This window comes from Salvelinus sp. IW2-2015, linkage group LG5 (genome assembly GCF_002910315.2).
Source record: "Salvelinus sp. IW2-2015 linkage group LG5, ASM291031v2, whole genome shotgun sequence".
NCBI classification, from domain to species: domain Eukaryota; kingdom Metazoa; phylum Chordata; class Actinopteri; order Salmoniformes; family Salmonidae; genus Salvelinus; species Salvelinus sp. IW2-2015.
In genome coordinates this window covers 29,055,410-29,073,778 of record NC_036844.1, presented here as the reverse complement: position 1 = coordinate 29,073,778, position 18,369 = coordinate 29,055,410, and the positions used below count along the sequence as shown (strand labels likewise).

At 43.7% G+C, this 18,369-nt stretch overlaps 1 protein-coding gene across 6 annotated transcripts in view; it reads left to right on the top strand.

The window, feature by feature from the left end:
* Window positions 1-18,369, top strand: part of LOC111964221 (kelch-like protein 13) — a 58,122-nt gene that overhangs the window by 29,929 nt on the left and 9,824 nt on the right. For all 6 annotated transcript variants that reach the window (XM_023988022.2, XM_023988023.2, XM_023988019.2 and 3 more), the window contains 4 exons: window positions 2,585-2,726; window positions 12,158-12,290; window positions 14,473-14,669; window positions 14,901-15,696. In XM_023988022.2, the coding sequence (XP_023843790.1) occupies window positions 2,585-2,726; window positions 12,158-12,290; window positions 14,473-14,669; window positions 14,901-15,696 (1,268 nt within the window). The remainder of the gene's footprint in view (window positions 1-2,584; window positions 2,727-12,157; window positions 12,291-14,472; window positions 14,670-14,900; window positions 15,697-18,369) is intronic.

Sequence of the window (18,369 nt, the reverse complement as noted above, 5' to 3'; positions counted from 1 at the left end):
TCTGCTTAAGGAATTCCCAGGGCAGTTGCATGCTCCATTGTGATTAGGAGTGTGGAGACATGTTGGCAATGATGCATCTCATAAGAGTGCATGGTGCTACTTTTCCTTGTCTGAGAGAACGACTTCCCAGAGTTAGCTCCCCCTCCTCCTGCATGTCCTCAAGTTAATGACCCTCATGGTTTAGGTGCTGTGCCCTACTAATCAGTGGAAACACTGGTCAGTCCCCAGTAATTAAAGGCCTAATTATAGTTTCTGTAGTTAAAAAGATGTTGCGTCGGTGTGTTGCATAGAGCACTAGTATTGCTTCATCAGATTTGGAGTGGAGCGCTCCTAATGATGGAGCGGAATGTGGCGGAGSAGTTGAGCACACCATTATGATTGGCTCAGGGGCACCAACCAAAGCAAGTTGTGTCATTCTTTCACAATCTCAATGAGAGCAGGGCGAGACCCTCTGACATCAGAAACTATGGGATGGTAATTGCAGTTTCTGATGTACAGAAGGTTGAGGTTTGCTGTGGTTTGAAGTGTGAGGATGATGATAGGATAGTGCAGGGGTATTCAACTCTGACCCTACGAGCTCTGGAGCCTTGTGGTTTTCTGTTCTACCTGATCATTAATTACACACAACTGGTGTTTTATTTTGTATGTTAGTTCTCACAACTGGTGTTTTATTTTGTATGTTAGTTCTCAAATATGATCTTATTTTTAAATATATAGCTCCGTTATCTTTTATACATATCTTAATATCTGGTTTTAGTCTTTTAAGTTTACACTGACAATGTTTTAACATCCCAAAAATGATTTCTCAACCCACCCCAAAAGATWAAAAAAWATATATATACATTTTTTGCAGTGGTGGCCACAATTTAGCAGAGGTGGTTCACCACTGCTAAATGCATTTAAGGGAAACAGGATCTCTTCACTCGTTAATGCTGTGTATTAATTATCCTTTTCCTCAAACCCCCTTCCTCAGCCTCTGTGCTGTACAGTGCATTCGGAAAGTATTCAGACCCCTTGACTTTTTCCACATTTTTTTATAGCCTGATTCTAAAAATGATACAATTGTAATTTTCCTCATCAATCGACACACAATTTCCCATAATGACAAAGCAAAAAGTTATTTACAAAAAATGTGCAAATGTATTTATAACATTTACAGAAGCATTCAGACCCTTTACTCAGTACTTTGTTGAAGCACCTTTGGTAGCGATTACAGCCTTGAGTCTTCTTGGTATGATGCTACACCTGTATTTGGGGAGTTTCTCCCATTCTTCTCTGCAGATCCTCTCACAGGTCAGGTTGGGTGGGGAGCGTTGCTGCACAGCTCTTTTCAGGTCTCTCCAGAGATGTTAGATCGGGTTCAAGTCCGGGCTCTTGCTGGGCCACTCAAGGACATTCAGAGACTTGTCCCGAAGCCACTCCTGTGTTGTCTTGACTATGTGTTTAGGGTCGTGGTCCTGTTGGAAGGTGAACCTACGCCCCAGTCTGAGGCCCTGAGCGKTCTGGAGCAGGTTTTCATCAAGGATCTCTCTGTACTTTGCTCTGTTCATATTTCCCTCGATCCTGACTAGTCTCCCAGTCCCTGCCGCTGAAAAACATCCCCACAGCATGATGCTGCCACCACCATGCTTCACCGTAGGGATGGTGCTAGGTTTCCTCCAGACGCGACACTTGGCATTCAGGCCAAAGAGTTTAAACTTGGTTTCATCAGACCAGAGAATCTTGTTTCTCATGGTCTGAGAGTCTTTAGGTGCCTTTTGACAGCCCACTTGGAGTTTGCCATGTGCCTTTTACTGTTGGTGGAGTGCGGCAGAGATGGTTGTTCTTTAGGAAGTTTTTCCCCATCTCCACAGAGGAACTCTGGAGCTCTGTCAGAGTGACCATCGGGTTCTTGGTCACCTCCCTGACCAAGGCCTTTCTACCCCTAGTGCTCAATTTGGCCGGGCAGCCAGCTCTAGGAAGAGTCTTGGTAGTTCCAAACTTCTTCCATTTAAGAATAATGGAGGCCACTGTGTTATTGGGGACCATCAATGCTGCAGAAATGTTTTGCTACTCTTCCCCAGATCTGTGCCTCAACACAATCTTGTCTCTGAGCTCTGTGGACAATTCCTTCGACCTCATGGCCTGGTTTTTGCTCTGGCATGCACTGTCAACTGTGGGACCTTTATATAGACAGGTGTGTGCCTTTCCAAATCATGTCCAATCAATTGAATTTACCACAGGTGGACTCCAATCAAGTTGTAGAAATAGCTCAAGGATGATCAATGGAAACAGGATGCACCTGAGCTCAATTTCAAGTCTCATAGCGAAGGGTCTTAATACTTATGTAAATAAGGAACCTGTTGTTGCTTTGTCATTATGAGGTATTGTGTGTAGATGAGAACAAAATAATATTTAATCCATTTTAGAATAAGGATGTAACGTATCAAAATGTGGGAAAAGTCAATGGGTCTGAATACTTTCCGAATGCACTGTACTTGCAAAACACACTCAAAAAGTAGATTTTTATTATAAATGTGTGCTTGATTGTGAGCTAAACGTCTCTTTCCCTCTCTCTCCCCCTCCCTCTCTGCCTCCCCTGAAGATCCCTCGTGGAGGACGACGACCCTCACATGAAAGTGTCGCTGGGGTGTGGTGACATGGGCATCTCTGCCCACCTACAGGCTTCCAAAACAGGAAACACTCGCTTCTTCACAAGCAACACACACAGCTCAGTGGTCCTTCAGGTGAGCAGTAATGGATGGGAGGGAGAGGAGAGAGACCGAGAGATGGTGTTGCTTCAGAGGATGTTCAGATTGATACAGATTGATGAACCTCATAAAAGCCCTAATGAAATATGCCAGGGTGATTTTCATGTGCCTTCAGAGATCCAGTGATTGATTGAAAAGCTAGATAGTCAGTATGTCTGTATGGTGTCTGAGAATCTTCCAGACAAAGGCCAAGGGTCTGATCTGGCCTTTACCCAACTCTAAAAATATCTACAACACAACTTATTNCTTTACCCAACTCTAAAAATATCTACAACACAACAAGAAATTACACAAATGGCCCTGGGATTGTTTCAATTAGGTTTTCTGTAGAAAATTGTTTTTTAAAACCCATTGCCGGTAACAAAAAGTTGTTCCTGTGCAGCACCAAACATGCTCATCTATCTCCAACAATCTAATCTCTAGTGTATGATATTTTTTATGCAACTCTAAATCACAAGTCATTTTTCCTTTACGGTAGTGTTGCATGGTATACCTGTACCACGGTAATATCACAGTACCAAAATGTCATGATACCAACATTTTAGTAGTACCATTTCATATGATACTACCACATTTTTCAGCCCTAGCGATCTAAAGAACCTGCTGGCTCCTGTTATAAAATGTTGAATTGAAGCGACAGCCACTAGTCTCTGGTATGCACAGGTCCAATCATATCCACTTCACTTTCATGCTCACATCACGTGTAGCAGCTGTAATCAGCCAGCATAAKCCKCTACCAGCCCRCATTCACCTGCTTCTCTCCTTCTGCTCTTCATGAGCATCTGTTCCTCAGTCAGTTAAAAAATATATCATTTAGCCATGATGGCGACGGGGATGCAGACCCTGATGAGTCTTCTGTTGTTAGAGTTGTACATTTGTTACATTGGAGCAGCKCGCAGAGCGAGCAATGATGATACATTGTATCATTACATCACCTGTTATAACCATTTTATAGGATTTCACAAACTATGTTGCGGGCCGTTTTAAACTAATCCCGGGACTCTAATTATTGGTTTGATAAKAAACAATGTTGTTCAGTCATGATACCTACCTAGCTAACAACCTGGTAACTTGACAGTAGGTCAAGGCTAATTTGATTGGCACAGGAAGAAAGGAAAAGGGTCTGCTACTCATGAGATGTGCTTCAAAGGTAGGATTCATATAGGCCTAATGGAAGCTTAAACTATACCACAAATCAATGTCTTTCTTGTGCTCCTTAAATTCTGTTTGGTGCCTAACGTTTTAAAAGTTGGGGCAGTGTGGGTGTATATGTGTTTAGGAGCGAGAGAGTGGTGTGTGTGTGTTCATGAGAGGGAGACAGAGAGTAAGGGAGGGAGAGTGTGTATGTGTCTGTTAACTGAAGAGTAGAAGGTTTCAGGCAGTGTTTTTCCCTTACTGACACAATAACATGCATATCATTATGCAGTGTTTTCCCCTTACTGACACAATGACAAGCAGATCATTATGCAGTGTTTTCCCCTTACTGACACAATAACAGCAGATCATTATGCAGTGTTTCCCCCTTACTGACACAATAACAAGCAGATCATTTATGCAGTGTTTTTCCCTTAACTGACACAATAAAAGCAGATCGTTATGCAGTGTTTTTCCCTTACTGACACAATAACAAGCAGATCATTATGCAGTGTTTTCCCCTTACTGACACAATAACAAGCAGATCATTATGCATGTTTTCCCCTTACTGACACAAGACAAGCAGATTATCATGCAGTGTTTTTCCCTTACTGACACAATGAAAGCAGATCATTATGCAGTGTTTTCCCCTTACTGACACAATAACAAGCAGATCATTATGCAGTGTTTCCCCTTACTGACACAATGACAAGCAGATTATCATGCAGTGTTTTCCCCTTACTGACACAATGACAAGCAGATCATTATGCAGTGTTTCCCCTTACTGACACAATAACAAGCAGATCATTATGCAGTGTTTTCCCCTTACTGACACAATGACAAGCAGATCATTATGGCAGTTTTTTCCCCTTACTGACAATACAAGCAGATCATTATGCAGTTTTCCTTTACTGACACAATGACAAGCAGATCATTATGCAGTGTTTCCCCTTACTGACACAATAACAAGCAGATCATTATGCAGTGTTTTCCCCTTACTGACACAGACAAGCAGATCATTATGCAGTTTTTTCCCCTTACGAACACAATAACAAGCAGATCATTATGCAGTGTTTTCCCCTTACTGACACATAACAAGCAGATCATTATGCAGTGTTTTTCCCTTACTGACACAATGAAAGCAGATCATTATGCAGTGTTTTCCCCTTACTGACAACATAACAGCAGATCATTATGCAGTGTTTTCCCCTTACTGACACAATAACAAGCAGATCATTATGCAGTGTTTTCCCTTACTGACACAATGACAAGCAGATCATTATGCAGTGTTTTCCCTTACTGAACACAATAACACAGCAGATCATTATGCAGTGTTTCCCCTTACTGACACAATAACAAGCAGATCATTTATGCAGTGTTTTCCCCTTCCTGACACAATAACAAGCAGATCATTTGCCAGTGTCTTTTCCACCTTACTGACACAAATGACAAGCAGATCATTATGCATCTATATTCCTTCCTCCCAAATCACAGGTAGGCCTTTGCAAATATGAGCAAATCAGCCATTCTATAAACTATTATATTATACACTAAGCAGTGTGAAGTTAAATTCAATATGTTAGATTGAGTAGAAGTGTGAATTTCACTGCCAGGGTTTTGCGTAGCACATGCACAGAACATTTAGGAAATGGGAACAAGCGTCCGGGCGACAGGGCAAACAGGACGCTAGGCCACAGATTTTTGCCACTGTAGTATCGTGATACTTCTCGGTATCGTTATACTTGGCCTGGTATCGTTAGTAAAATGACACTGCAACACTAAGGTTAMAATTCTCAAACACTGTTCACGTTTCTTCTTTTGATGTAGAAAATATTATGGAATTGTTTCCATGAACGTCAAACTTGTTATAAGCACATCAGGGTTTAGACTTCACTAAAAAGAAACCCATGTTCTCAAATTTGGAGATAAAAATGAGGGCTGTCACTGACTAAAAACAATCTTTGTCGACCGAGAGTCGTCCGTTTCTTTCGACCAATCGATTGGTCGAAATGTTTTTACTTATTTTTCCATATATAGACAGACACACCTGMGTTTGAATAAAACCAACTACATATTTTTTATTTAACCTTTATTTAACTAGGCTAGTCAGTTAAGAACAAATTCTTATTTTACAATGACTGCCTAACCCGGACGACGCTGGGCGAATTGTGCGCTGCCCTATGGGACTCCCGATCACGGCCGGTTGTGATACAGGGATCGAACCAGGGTCTGTAGTGACGCTTCTAGCACTGATATGCAGTGCCTTAGACCGCTGCGCCACTCGGGAGCCCAATGCACTGAGTTTGTCTGATGTTTTAAGCACACTGTTTGATTAAATGATTAACACACACATGACTCAAGAACGAGCCCGACGGTCACACTTTAAAAAAAGTTAGTGCCTGRGTGACTGGCGCACGTTGTCTCGCTCTCCTCTCTACTGCAGCAAAAAGGCACCACAGCACAGCAAGTGTTTATTGCGCTGTCCGTGCTGAAGCTGCTACATCATTTCAGCCATTTAGTTTCTTTCTTGCTTCTGACTCAAAAGCTATGTTACCGAAATCACTAATTTGTTTAGGWAAAACATTCTCTGTTCCCTCAACACTTGCTCTCTTTATGTGAAACATGAACGCATTTCATCGCATCTGGCCAATAGGGCCTGACCTATAGCCTATCATCGTCACATCAATAAATGGGTTATAACAAACTCCAAACACAGTAATGTCGACAGCAAAATGAATGCTGAGGACGTGAAAAAGAAACTCGAAACGGGCGAATGTTTAATGGTTTCTCAGGAGGGAAAGGGGAAGTCAGATATGCGGAACACATTTGACTTAGTTGGGGAAACTACAGGAGATCAAGAAAATGGAGCGTATAGGAGCAAGCGTTGCGTGAGTATTATGTGTGCCAAACAGTTGCATTTTTCTGACCATTTGGAACATTGTAAATAATGATATTGACATTACTTATTATTATTAAACTGATGATCATAATAATAACAACAATAAGGAGATTATAAAAAAGGAGGAAATAGGAGTGAGAGCTGCGTGCATATCTGTGATAATCCAGCCCAGCCTCATGGATAATCAGGTGCTGTTAGATTACGATATTATTTTTCTGCCTGTTTGGAACTGTGTAAACAACACAAAATAAATGATAAGTAGTATCAGTCTGTTGTAACGAAAAAAATTGGAAAGCCATTATTACAGCATAATAAATGCCAAATCTGTGAAATTGCTTTATCCGACATTTTGCCATTGCATGAGACTTGGTGTACACGGAATCAGTAGGCTATTAAACAAACACTCAAAATGGCAACAGAAGCAGCATTTGTCTTATTTCATTAGATATATATGCATGATTGATAAAGCCAGGCACATTTAACAGTTAGGCTATTGATTATATACCTAATTTAAATTGGGGGTTGCCCGCTCCTCAATTTTCTTAGACAATTGGGCTAAACCCTATTCGCATGGGGCTAGTATTACTAGAGAACGTTGGTTATGTAATTATTACACCTGAATGTCCATTATTCCAGAGGACGATTCGGATGGGATTAGTTTTTTCCAAACTGCTCCCTGTAATTATTTCATTTTTTCTAATAAATTGACAGTGTGAAGACAAGTCCAGACGATAAAAGGGCTACACTGATAACTCGAGCTTGGTTCCCAAGTTTCTAAACCATACCAAACCGTCTTTGGTGTAGTGTCGCCATAATAWTTGAATTGAGGAAGTGTGGTCATAATCATTAGGATATTTTAGCGATCCGTATTATACGTCCTAAATGCCCCACAGCCTTCAGATGTGAGCTAAACAGTGCACTTGAGATGCGTTTGAAGGCTGTGGATGCGAAAGTGAACTTATTATTTCCCAACATTTAGGTCAGTTGTATGCTGCTTTGCGATCTATTAACAGAAATGGTTACATTAAATAGGCGCAATATTTTTTATCTGATGCATTTGTCAATATTCAATTCATACTCACAAAATGTATGAACAAAAACATTCACTGTGAAAGTTGATACATGTAGGTAGGCTCTTCATATATTTTGATGATGCGCAGCACTTCATTCAATTTATCCAATCAGTTATTGTTTTCTTGCTCAAACTGTTAGAAACACCTGTCAAACTCAGACATTTATCTCAAAACACAGGGATGTCGATTCGCATAGATCTAGTATAATCAGAGGACCTTTGAGTTCGACAAAAAAAAATGTACAAATTACTGACATGGCAGATTCGGACGGGACTAAAATGACAGATGTGGTGTTTTGTGCTTGTGCACATAATTACATTACCRGACCACACCCAGTAAAACTAATCCCGTCCGAATAGGTTTTAAGGCAAGGACTGCCTCCGCAGCATTGTTCTCAATCCCAATATGATGGTTAATTTTGCTATTATGCACATAACAACATAGGGAAAGGCGCATTAATTATACGGCTCACTGAATATTGTTTCAGAACCGCATACGGTGAGCATATCCAACGCGGGATAAAGCGCATTTGTTATAAAATAATATTGGATTTATTAGTGTTCCACCATTATTTTTTACATAATATAACCATATGCAATTTCAGTATCACATGTCTTAAAGTGATGGACTGTGCCATCCCCATGGCCTCCCCAATGGATTAGTCCACTGAGACAGGCGCGAATCAGGTGCGACAGGTGTTTTGCGACTGCTTGACTACATGCTGACCACACCGCTTGCATCGCGCTCGCCAAAGTGCGTCTGCGTTGCCAAGCCCTAAAATAAAGTCAGTTTATTTGTGATGCTGAACACGGTGCAAGTCCTGCATCTCCCATCTACTCATTGGTTTATAGAAGCATATACCCACATGCCATCTCCTCATTGGTTAAACCCACGTGGGTGATTGAAAGATGAACTGAGGTCGGTTGTGGTAATACACCTTATTATGAAAGTTAGTTGCCAATCGCCATATAAAGTCCCAAGAAAAAGCCTGGAAGGAGGAGAGATGACTAGAAACGATACGGTTGACCGTTTTATGTGTGGATGAGTTGTCGGAGTAGAGGACCTTGTGCATTTCAGGTAAAATAACAACTCAACGTTTATACCCCAGGACAAATTAGCTAGCAACAGCAAGCTAGCTAAATAGGACAAATTAGCTTGCAACTGCAAGCTAGTTAGCTTAATTGCCATAAATGTTTAATGCTTTTCGACCTGTCCCCAATTTAATATAATTGGTTCTGAGTTTTTGCTATTTCAACCTGCGTGTCGTGATCGCGTTTGGTGTGGGGGGACAAAATCTATTTGCACATGACGGCGCACGCGCGTGTCTGGTTTGGGCATGGTAGAAATCTCTGTCGACCAAACAATGGACCAGTCGACTAAATGGGGTCAGCCTTAGACAAAATCTGGTGAGTTTTTTCACAATGCAGTGAACGCGTCACCTTTATATAATTCTGACAATCACACCCACACTAAGAACACGACCCACCCACTCTAATCACTGGCACATCTGAAGTCAGGATGCGATGTGTGTGGAGGGTCAAAAAGCACATAAATAACGGAATAAATCAGGGTCAAGTGTGCAAGCTGGTTAAGATATATAAGACTTGACTTTCATACCCATTCACTGCATTTGATAAGGAGGGTGATCAGTAAATTATTCCGTTGACTCAGAAAAGGAATTATGTTCTAAGAACATTGAAAACMGTCTGTTATGCTCTCTACAAAGAGTTGCCAAACTGATATCTTCATGAAGTTGGATTGTAATATTGGAAATGGACTGTTCCCTCTAGTTGAAATGGTTWACTTTTTTCACCGCATGCATAGAACAAGATGTCTTCTGCATATGAGAAGATAAAAAGAAAGCGTGATAACAATTGAATTGGAGAAGAAATCCATGATATTGTTTATATACAGTAGCTAGCTGGAAGGGAAAGACAGAGACATGGTGAGTGAGTCAATCAGTCAGTGAGTCAGGCTCCAAGGCCTGCCTTGCCCATGCCAGTCTCTGTCCACATGTGAAGGTCGTCACAGAGAGAGTGTCCCCCAGGCCAGGCAGGAGCTGGCAGAAAGCTGTTGGACTCGTCAATGTGTGACCTTTCCACACTGTGTGTATTCCACAACCTGCCACGATGATGGAGGTGTGTTGTGTTGACGTGTGGACGTGTTGTTAGACAGAGTGCTTCAAAGGTTTCCCTTCAACAGTGTAATAGCCTTTTAGCTGGTGAATAGTTTTTATACCTGCTGTTGAAGAGCGTATTATTGTGTTGAAAAGGTCTCAGGAACACAGCACAGAGTGGGTGTATACGTGTGATTTAGCCCAATGCCGATGTGGGATGTCACTTAATCACATTGACACTGTCTCTGTCGTTGCTGCAAGTAGGGCTGTGATGGTCATGGAATTTTGGATGATGGTAATAGCAAAGAAATAATAACGTTTTTTTAGATGCACATTGCCTCCTTTCCTCTACTCCTGAATGCATGTGCTGCCATAGAAATATAATTACTTTGTCAATGATGGTATAATGGGTGGACTGGCGGCCATTGCGAGTGTAACTATAGCAGCATCGCATTAGTGGAAACCAAGACTGTTCTCAGGGCAGGCCTGGTTGTAGCTAGATATGTTCGAGTCGTGTCGMGGACAATTTTAGCTAACCCTTTTCCTCACCTTAACCTAATTATTCTAACCTGAWACYTTAATTATCCTAACCTGCTATGAAAAGTCACTTCTGCTAGTCAATACCGGCAGACTTGCCCTGAGAACAGTCTTGGTTTCCACTAATGCAATACAGTGTTCCCATAKGCGCAAAGCAGGAGGTGTACCCATCTATATGTGCTGTGATTTGTTGATTCAACTCAACTGACATTACAAAAAATACCTTCCATTGCATGAGCCACATCCACTTAACTTAATTTGAGTGAACATTCTACGTTACATGGAAATTATTGATTTGATATTGCATCACAGTATGGTGCAAAATTTCTCAAGTGGAAAAATGTGCATTAAAACTATTAATCTCAGGGCCTCCTGAGTGGTACAGCAGTCTAAGSCAGTGCTAGAGGCATCACTGCAGACCCGGGTTCGATCCCAGCTGTATCACAACTGTCCGMGATCAGGAGTACCATAGGGCGGCGCACAATTGGCCCAGCGTAAACCCGGGTTAGGGGAGGGTTTGACCGGGGGGGGCTTTACTTGGCTCATCGCTCTCAAGCGACTCATTGTGGCGGGCTGGGCGCCTGCAGGCTGACCTCGTTTATCAGGTGAACAGTGTTTCCTCCGACACATTGGTGCGGCTGGCTTCCGGGTTAAGCAGGCAGGTGATATTTAAGAAGCGCGGSTTGGTGGGTCATGTTTCGGAGGATACATGAACTCGACCTTCGCCTTCTGAGCCTCTTGGGGAGTTGCAGCGATGAGACGAGATCACGATGGGGGATGGGGAGACGAGATGGGGAGAAAAGGGGGTYAAATGTTTTTAAAATATGTCTCGTTGAATAATAACAAACACTTTATTGAATAATCCCTACTGTTGACCAATCACCGGCAACAGGGCGTAGACTTTGGCTACCGACTTTGGCTACCGACTTTGGCTACCGACTTCGGCTTGCCTAAAAATAAAATAAAAAACCTTGACGAAGACCAAAACAAACAAAAAAGTCACAAAATGTTGTCATAATATATACACAAACTGTTCCGAACTGTTTCAGATGGGAAGCATGCAGACACGTTTAGACTCCACTGTGGGCTTAACGACACCATAATTGTCCTATTTAGCTAACATCGACATCGGTTTTTCCTCAACATAAAAACGTTTTTTTATTTTTTATGTTGCTGGAGTAATGACTTTTGTATTCAGAATGTCAAGGAAGCCGTCTAGAAACAATCAATTTGACCAGTAGAAAATGTGATATCATTGCTATTAAGCCGGGTGAGCATTATAGTTCTGTGGCATATTCATTTAACATGTATTTGTCTGGTTTTACCCCCAAAAATATTTTCCTGGCAGGAATTTACATTAAATCAAAATGAAATGTAAAACGTGCTGTAACATTTTCTTTATGAGAGTAGACAAATMATGACTTTAGGGATATACGTGTTTTATTTGCAGGAAGGTTGTCAAGAAACGTTAGCGCTGTCGTGTGGTGATTAAGTTAGGTGTACCAGTCTGGGCAGGGCTATAGAGAGCAGGTTGAGCCCCTCAGGAATGAGGCCATGGTTCAGGACAGACAGGGTCTCTCCACAGTACACAGAGCAGCTCTCTAATAGGCTGGTCTCTCCTGTCTCTCTCTCTCTCCCTCCTTCCCAGGGATTTGACCAGCTGAGGATAGAGGGATTACTGTGTGATGTCACGCTGGTGGCGGGGGACGGAGACGAAGCCTTTCCAGTGCACCGCGCCATGATGGCCTCCTCCAGCGACTACTTCAAAGCCATGTTCACAGGTAAGACAATATGCCTCTGTCTCTCACCTGCAGCACAAATCACGGGATGGGATAACATCATATTGTGTTTAATGTTCATTAACAGACTGAGTGATCAGAGGATTAGCCTGCTTGTCACACATCCGTCAATGACTCTCCACTCTGGGGCTCTGCAGCTGTTAGCATTGTGTTGTCTGGTTGTTGCGTAAATCTCCTTCTGATGGAAGCACTCTCTCTCTCTCTCTGTGTGTGTGTGTGTGTGTGTGTGTGTGTGTGTGTGTGTGTGTGTGTGTGGTTGTGTGTGTGTGGTGTGTGTGTGTGTGTGTGTGTGTGTTGTGTGTGTGTGTGTGTGTGTGTGTGTGTGTGTGTGTGTCAGCCATGGCGAATCAGAAGGGCGTTGTTGGTCTCTGTCTTGTTTCTCCTGCCTGGTAGATGGAAACATTATTAACGTGTCAATCTCCCTGAAAGAGGCTTCTCCCAAAGTGCTCTTTCTCTTTAAGCACAACGTGAATCCTCCAGGGTTTGAGATGCTGCTTTTTACTTCCCTTGTCATCTCTACAATCTGACAAGCTACACTACATGACCAAAAGTATGTGGACAACTGCTCGTCGAACATGTCATTCCAAAATCATGAGCAGTAATATGGAGTTGGTCCCCCCTTTGCTGCTATAACAGCCTCCACTCTTCTGGGAAGGCTATCCACTAGATGTTGGAACATTGCTGCGGGAACATGCTTCCATTCAGCCACAAGAGCATTAGTGAGGTTGGGCGATTAGGAAGCACAGAATCGTGTAGAATGTCATTGTATGCAGTAACGTTAAGATTTCCCTTCACTGAAACTAAGGGGCTTAGGCCGAACCATGAAAAACAGCCCCAGACCATTATTCCTCCTCCACCAAACTTTACAGTTGGCATTATGCGTTCGGCAGGTAGCATTCTTCTGGCATCCACCAAACCCAGATTTGTCCGTCAGACTGCCAAATGGTGAAGCATGATTAATCACTCCAGAGAACGCGTTTCCACTGCTCCAGAGTTCAATGGCGGCGAGCTTTACAACACTCCAGCCGACGCTTGGCTCGGCCATGGAAACCCATTTCGCAAAGCTCCCGAAGAACAGTTCTTGTGCTGACGTTGCTTCCAGAGGCAGTTTGGAACTCGGTAGTGAGTGTTGCATCCGAGGACAGACGATTTTTACGCGCTTCAGCATGCGGTGGTCCCGTTCTGTGAGCTTGTGTGGCCTACCACTTAGTGTCTGAGCCGTTGTTGCTCCCAGACATTTCCACTTCACAGTAGCAGCACTTATAGTTGACCAGGGCAGCTCTAGCAGGGCAGAAATGTGACGAACTAACTTGATGGGTTTTATACACCTGTCAGCGACGGGTGTGGCTGAAATAGCCAAATCCACTAATTTGAAGGGGCGTCCACATACTTTTGTATATATAGTGTACCTTAACTTGAATCAGACATGGGGCCTTTTCCCCAGGTGTTAAGGTTTTGATTTGCCTTGTGCTTTTACAGAAATAATAAGGCTTTTCACAAGACAATGCAAATATTGCATTCATCACGGAGATGAGCCTGGGGTTGTTTAGAAATGTGCTTTATTTTATTGTACAATGCCTGGGAAATCATTTCTGTGATCAGCAACGATATTCAGCATTTCGTTTTTTATTTTATTTCTTCTTGTTGTAGCTTAGCAACTGCCTCACTGAGGACGTGAATAGAAATGACTTTGATAGATGGAGTTATTCCCCAAAAGTTAGGCAATATCATATGTCCTTTTCTTAACAGCCAAAATTGGAAAGCCTTAATACATGTAAGTGGTTCAACAGATATTTGACATGTGTGCAGCCTATCTGAGAGGTTCACAAGTGTTGTTGAGCTGAAATAGATGTGTTAAGAGGGAAGTGAGTCACAGTTTAAGCCTGTAGTAAGGAGCGGAAGTATGCTGCTGTGACGCTGGGCAACAGCTTTTTACTGCAACTCACAGCCCGTTCTGGGTGAATTATACAACAGTCTCCAGGCTTTGGCGAATACATTTCCTTTACATCCAACCATAATGGTAGATGTGTGAAAGCTCGGTGGAGTGGCGTCTGTTTCTTCGGTTAGCCTTGACTGTCAATGGTAGAGCTCATAGGTGATGCTGTTCTGTTTTTATCTGACTGGTGCATTGTATAATGCTCCTCTCTCTCGCCTCATCACGCAGGTGGAATGAAGGAACAGGATTTGATGTGTATCAAGCTTCATGGTGTCAACCGAATAGGCCTGAAGAAGATCATAGACTTCATCTACACGGCCAAGCTGTCTCTCAACATGGAGAACCTGCAGGACACACTGGAGGCAGCCAGCTTCCTCCAGATCCTCCCGGTGCTAGACTTCTGCAAGGTCTTTCTCATATCTGGGGTAAGGAACCTAACACAGCCTGCTCAGKCATCTAGCTCAGCCCTCCAGAATCAGCCAGGGGGGTTATACTCAGCAGTTTAAGATATCTGACTACTGTACTCTACTGCTTACTTTAATATCTACATTTGGTCTGCAGTTAAAGCACTGTGTAAAATGTGTTTATGTGTGGTGTTTCTGTGTGTGATTGAGAGTGGTTGCTTCTCACTGCTTCCCCTCTCTCCTTGGCTGCAGGTGTCCCTGGATAACTGTGTGGAGGTGGGGCGCATCGCTAACACGTACAACCTCACGGAGGTAGACAAATACGTTAACAACTTCATCCTCAAGAACTTTCCCTCGCTGCTGGGCACGGGGGACTTTGTCAAGCTGCCCTTTGAGCGGCTGGCCTTCGTTCTGTCTAGTAACAGTCTGAAGCACTGCAGCGAGCTGGACCTGTTCAAGGCTGCATGCCGCTGGCTCCGCTATGAGGACGGACGCATGGACCATGCCCCCAAGCTTATGAAGAACATCCGCTTCCCCCTCATGAACCCCCAGGAGCTCATCAACCACGTACAGACTGTGGACTTTATGCGCACAGACAACACATGTGTCAACCTCCTCCTGGAGGCCAGCAACTACCAGATGATGCCCTACATGCAACCGGTCATGCAGTCAGAGAGGACAGCCATCCGCTCAGACAGCGGCCACCTGGTCACCCTGGGCGGCGTCCTGCGCCAGCAGCTAGTGGTCAGTAAGGAGCTGCGTCTGTTTGACGAGAAGGCCCACGAGTGGAAGGCGCTGGCGCCCATGGACGCCCCCCGCTACCAYCACGGCATCGCCGTCATCGGCAACTTCCTCTTCGTGGTGGGAGGCCAGAGCAACTACGACACCAAAGGCAAGACTGCGGTGGACACGGTGTTCCGGTACGACCCGCGCTACAACAAGTGGATGCAGGTGGCGTGCCTTAACGAGAAACGCACCTTCTTCCACCTCAGCGCCCTCAAGGGACACCTCTACGCCGTGGGCGGCCGCAACGCTGCCGGAGAGCTGGGTTAGTATAATTCACCAGGGTCGGTTTATCACGCTGCTTTTAGTCCTACTCTGAGGCTTAACATGTCTGGGTATATTTGGAAAGGGACATCTCACAGGAAATGGTAAAAGGCAAGCGTAAGGCACAGCAGTTGTCACATCTTGATGGTGTAGCACAGGTGGCTGTGTGATTATGGCATAGCCCTGGACCAGGCAGAGTGTAGGATGAGATGAGGGAGGGCTAGCTGCAGCCAGACCCTGTGAACGACTGCAGCAGAAACCTCAAGGTGAAGGAGGAGTTGGTCAGGGTGGAATGTTTGTAAGTAGCATTGCAGGACACTGTGATCTGATGTCAGTGCCCAGCTCAGCACATAGACTCTCATTGCAGAGTGCCACCCTACTACCTCGATGCGGCCCTGTAATTGTAGGGGACAGGCTGGCCAGGTCATGCTATCCACTCTGCTCCTCTGGGCTCTGGGCTGTAATTACCACATTGGGCATGGGTCCTCGTGGGGCCCCCCTGCGCGTGCGTGCACTAGTACACTCTGAATGGACAGTCTCCTTGGCTGGTTAGTGCCTGTTATCCTTGGGAAGCCAGTCTGGCACTCAGACATTCTATCACTTGTTTCAAACGCAGCACAGAGTTCAGCCTTTTGAACATAAATCGTTATTTGATGTAGCCATGCGGAGGAGGGAGGGTTTTGAAACTTTGATTTGTTCCTGAGGTTCTGTCAGCTTATTTTAAAAGATTTAAAGAACATGAAAGGCTCCCCTCAGTCAGGGCGGTTTGAGAGTACCGGATGGCGATGTGTGTGTGTGTGTGTGTGTGTGTGTGTGTGTGTGTGTGTGTGTGTGTGTGTGTGTGTGTGTGTGTGTGTGTGTGTGTGTGTGCGCGTGTACAGTCAGTGACACACACTAACACACAACCATTTGTTAACATAAGTTCTGATGGATGATGTGGTTATATTTTCAGGTTTAAAGGCCATCCATCCTGTTTATACCTCTATGGCCTCTCTCCATAACTGTCCATGTGAAGGCCCGTCATATTAATCCACTGAGACAGCCAGAGTACAAACATGTGAGGAACAATGACAGCACAGCTATCTCTGATGTTTGAATAATTCATTTGTAGGACGCTCTTGTAAATATAGCAGCATGTAACGAAAGCTCTTGAGCACTCATTTGCATGTTTACCTTAAAGCACCAAGCACTCTAAGGACAAGTGAAAATGTACTTGGTAGCTGGGGCTATTACTTAATTTTTAAGTTTTGGATATTTTTCAGAATGCATTCTTGCAAGTCATCCGTTATTGTTTAGGAACTGTGTGGGAAGTAGTAGATAGAGAATAGAGAGAGAACAGATGACTGATTAGTAGGGTTCTAATGAATCACTAAATGTCTGGTGCTGCCGTTTTAGTCTCCCAGTAAAGTTCGCTAAAGATATGTATTCTTCTTCGAATGATATGGACTGTTAATGTTAATTAGGCCTAGGCTGCTTCCCCTTTGACAAGTTCTCACAGGAAATATTGGAGAAGTGAACACTGGCCTTAGTGAGATAATGATGATAACGTGATGCTCTGAATTGGAGACCATCCATTTGGTCCACTGGGACTGCTCTATCAGAACTGTAGCCAGAGCTCTTTGTATCTGGGTTAAACCCTATAGGTAGGTCCCAGGGATTAGATCCCAAGGGTCAAATCAGCACCACGTTGGCACATAGGCTACCATTATTTCCCAAACTCGGTCTTCGGGATCCCAAGGGGTGCACTAATCATCAAGCTTTAATTATTTGAATCAGCTGTGTAGTGCTAGGGCAAAAACCAAAATGTGCACCCCTTGGGGTCCCCAGGACCGAGTTTGGGAAACACTGATAGCCTATGTGCCAACGCGGTGCCGATTTGACCCTTGGGATCTATTTACTTCATTATTCAGCACACAAAGTACAGGTCAGTGTGGAGGGTCAAGAAAGATGCTCTTGACGAAGTTGGAAACAGAGCTTTAGGAGATGTTAAGTGGTTATAGGGAGAGGTAACTAAACTAGTGTTTCCCCTATATGTATTTTGCAGCGGCGTAGCCCACTTACCCATTCAAAGTAGGAGGATACCTTTATTTAATTTTTGTAAATATTTTTTTTACCCTTTTTTTCCTCCCCAATTTCGTGGTATCCAATTGGTAGTTACAGTCTTGTCCCATCGCTGCAACTCCRGTACGGACTCAGGAGAGGTGAAGGTCGAGAGCCATGCGTCATCCGAAACATAACCCAGCCAAGCCGCACTGCTTCTTGACACAATGTCATGCTGTGGGCCAACAATTTAACAACAAAAAAGTCTGACACTAAAAGGACATTATCATTTTCACAATTTCAGAGTGTTATTTCAACCTCCTAGTTTGGAAATATGATTAAAATCACGTTTTTGACCGCACTGCCCCTTTAAATACAATAAAATATTTTGCCCTTCATTTGCCTGACCAATAACCATCATCCAAATGTCCATGACTGTCACAGCCCTAGCCAGGGCTATGACAAAGGAGGATTGAGTGTTTGACCTGATCACCTGGACAGTCAGGTGGTATCTAAAACCTCATCACCCTCCAAACCAGCTTCTCCTTTAGACTACCTGATAATATCCTTTCTACTTCCAACTGCCATATGGAGACTCCTTAACCATTCTGCCCGGGTGCCAGCCAGCTTGAGA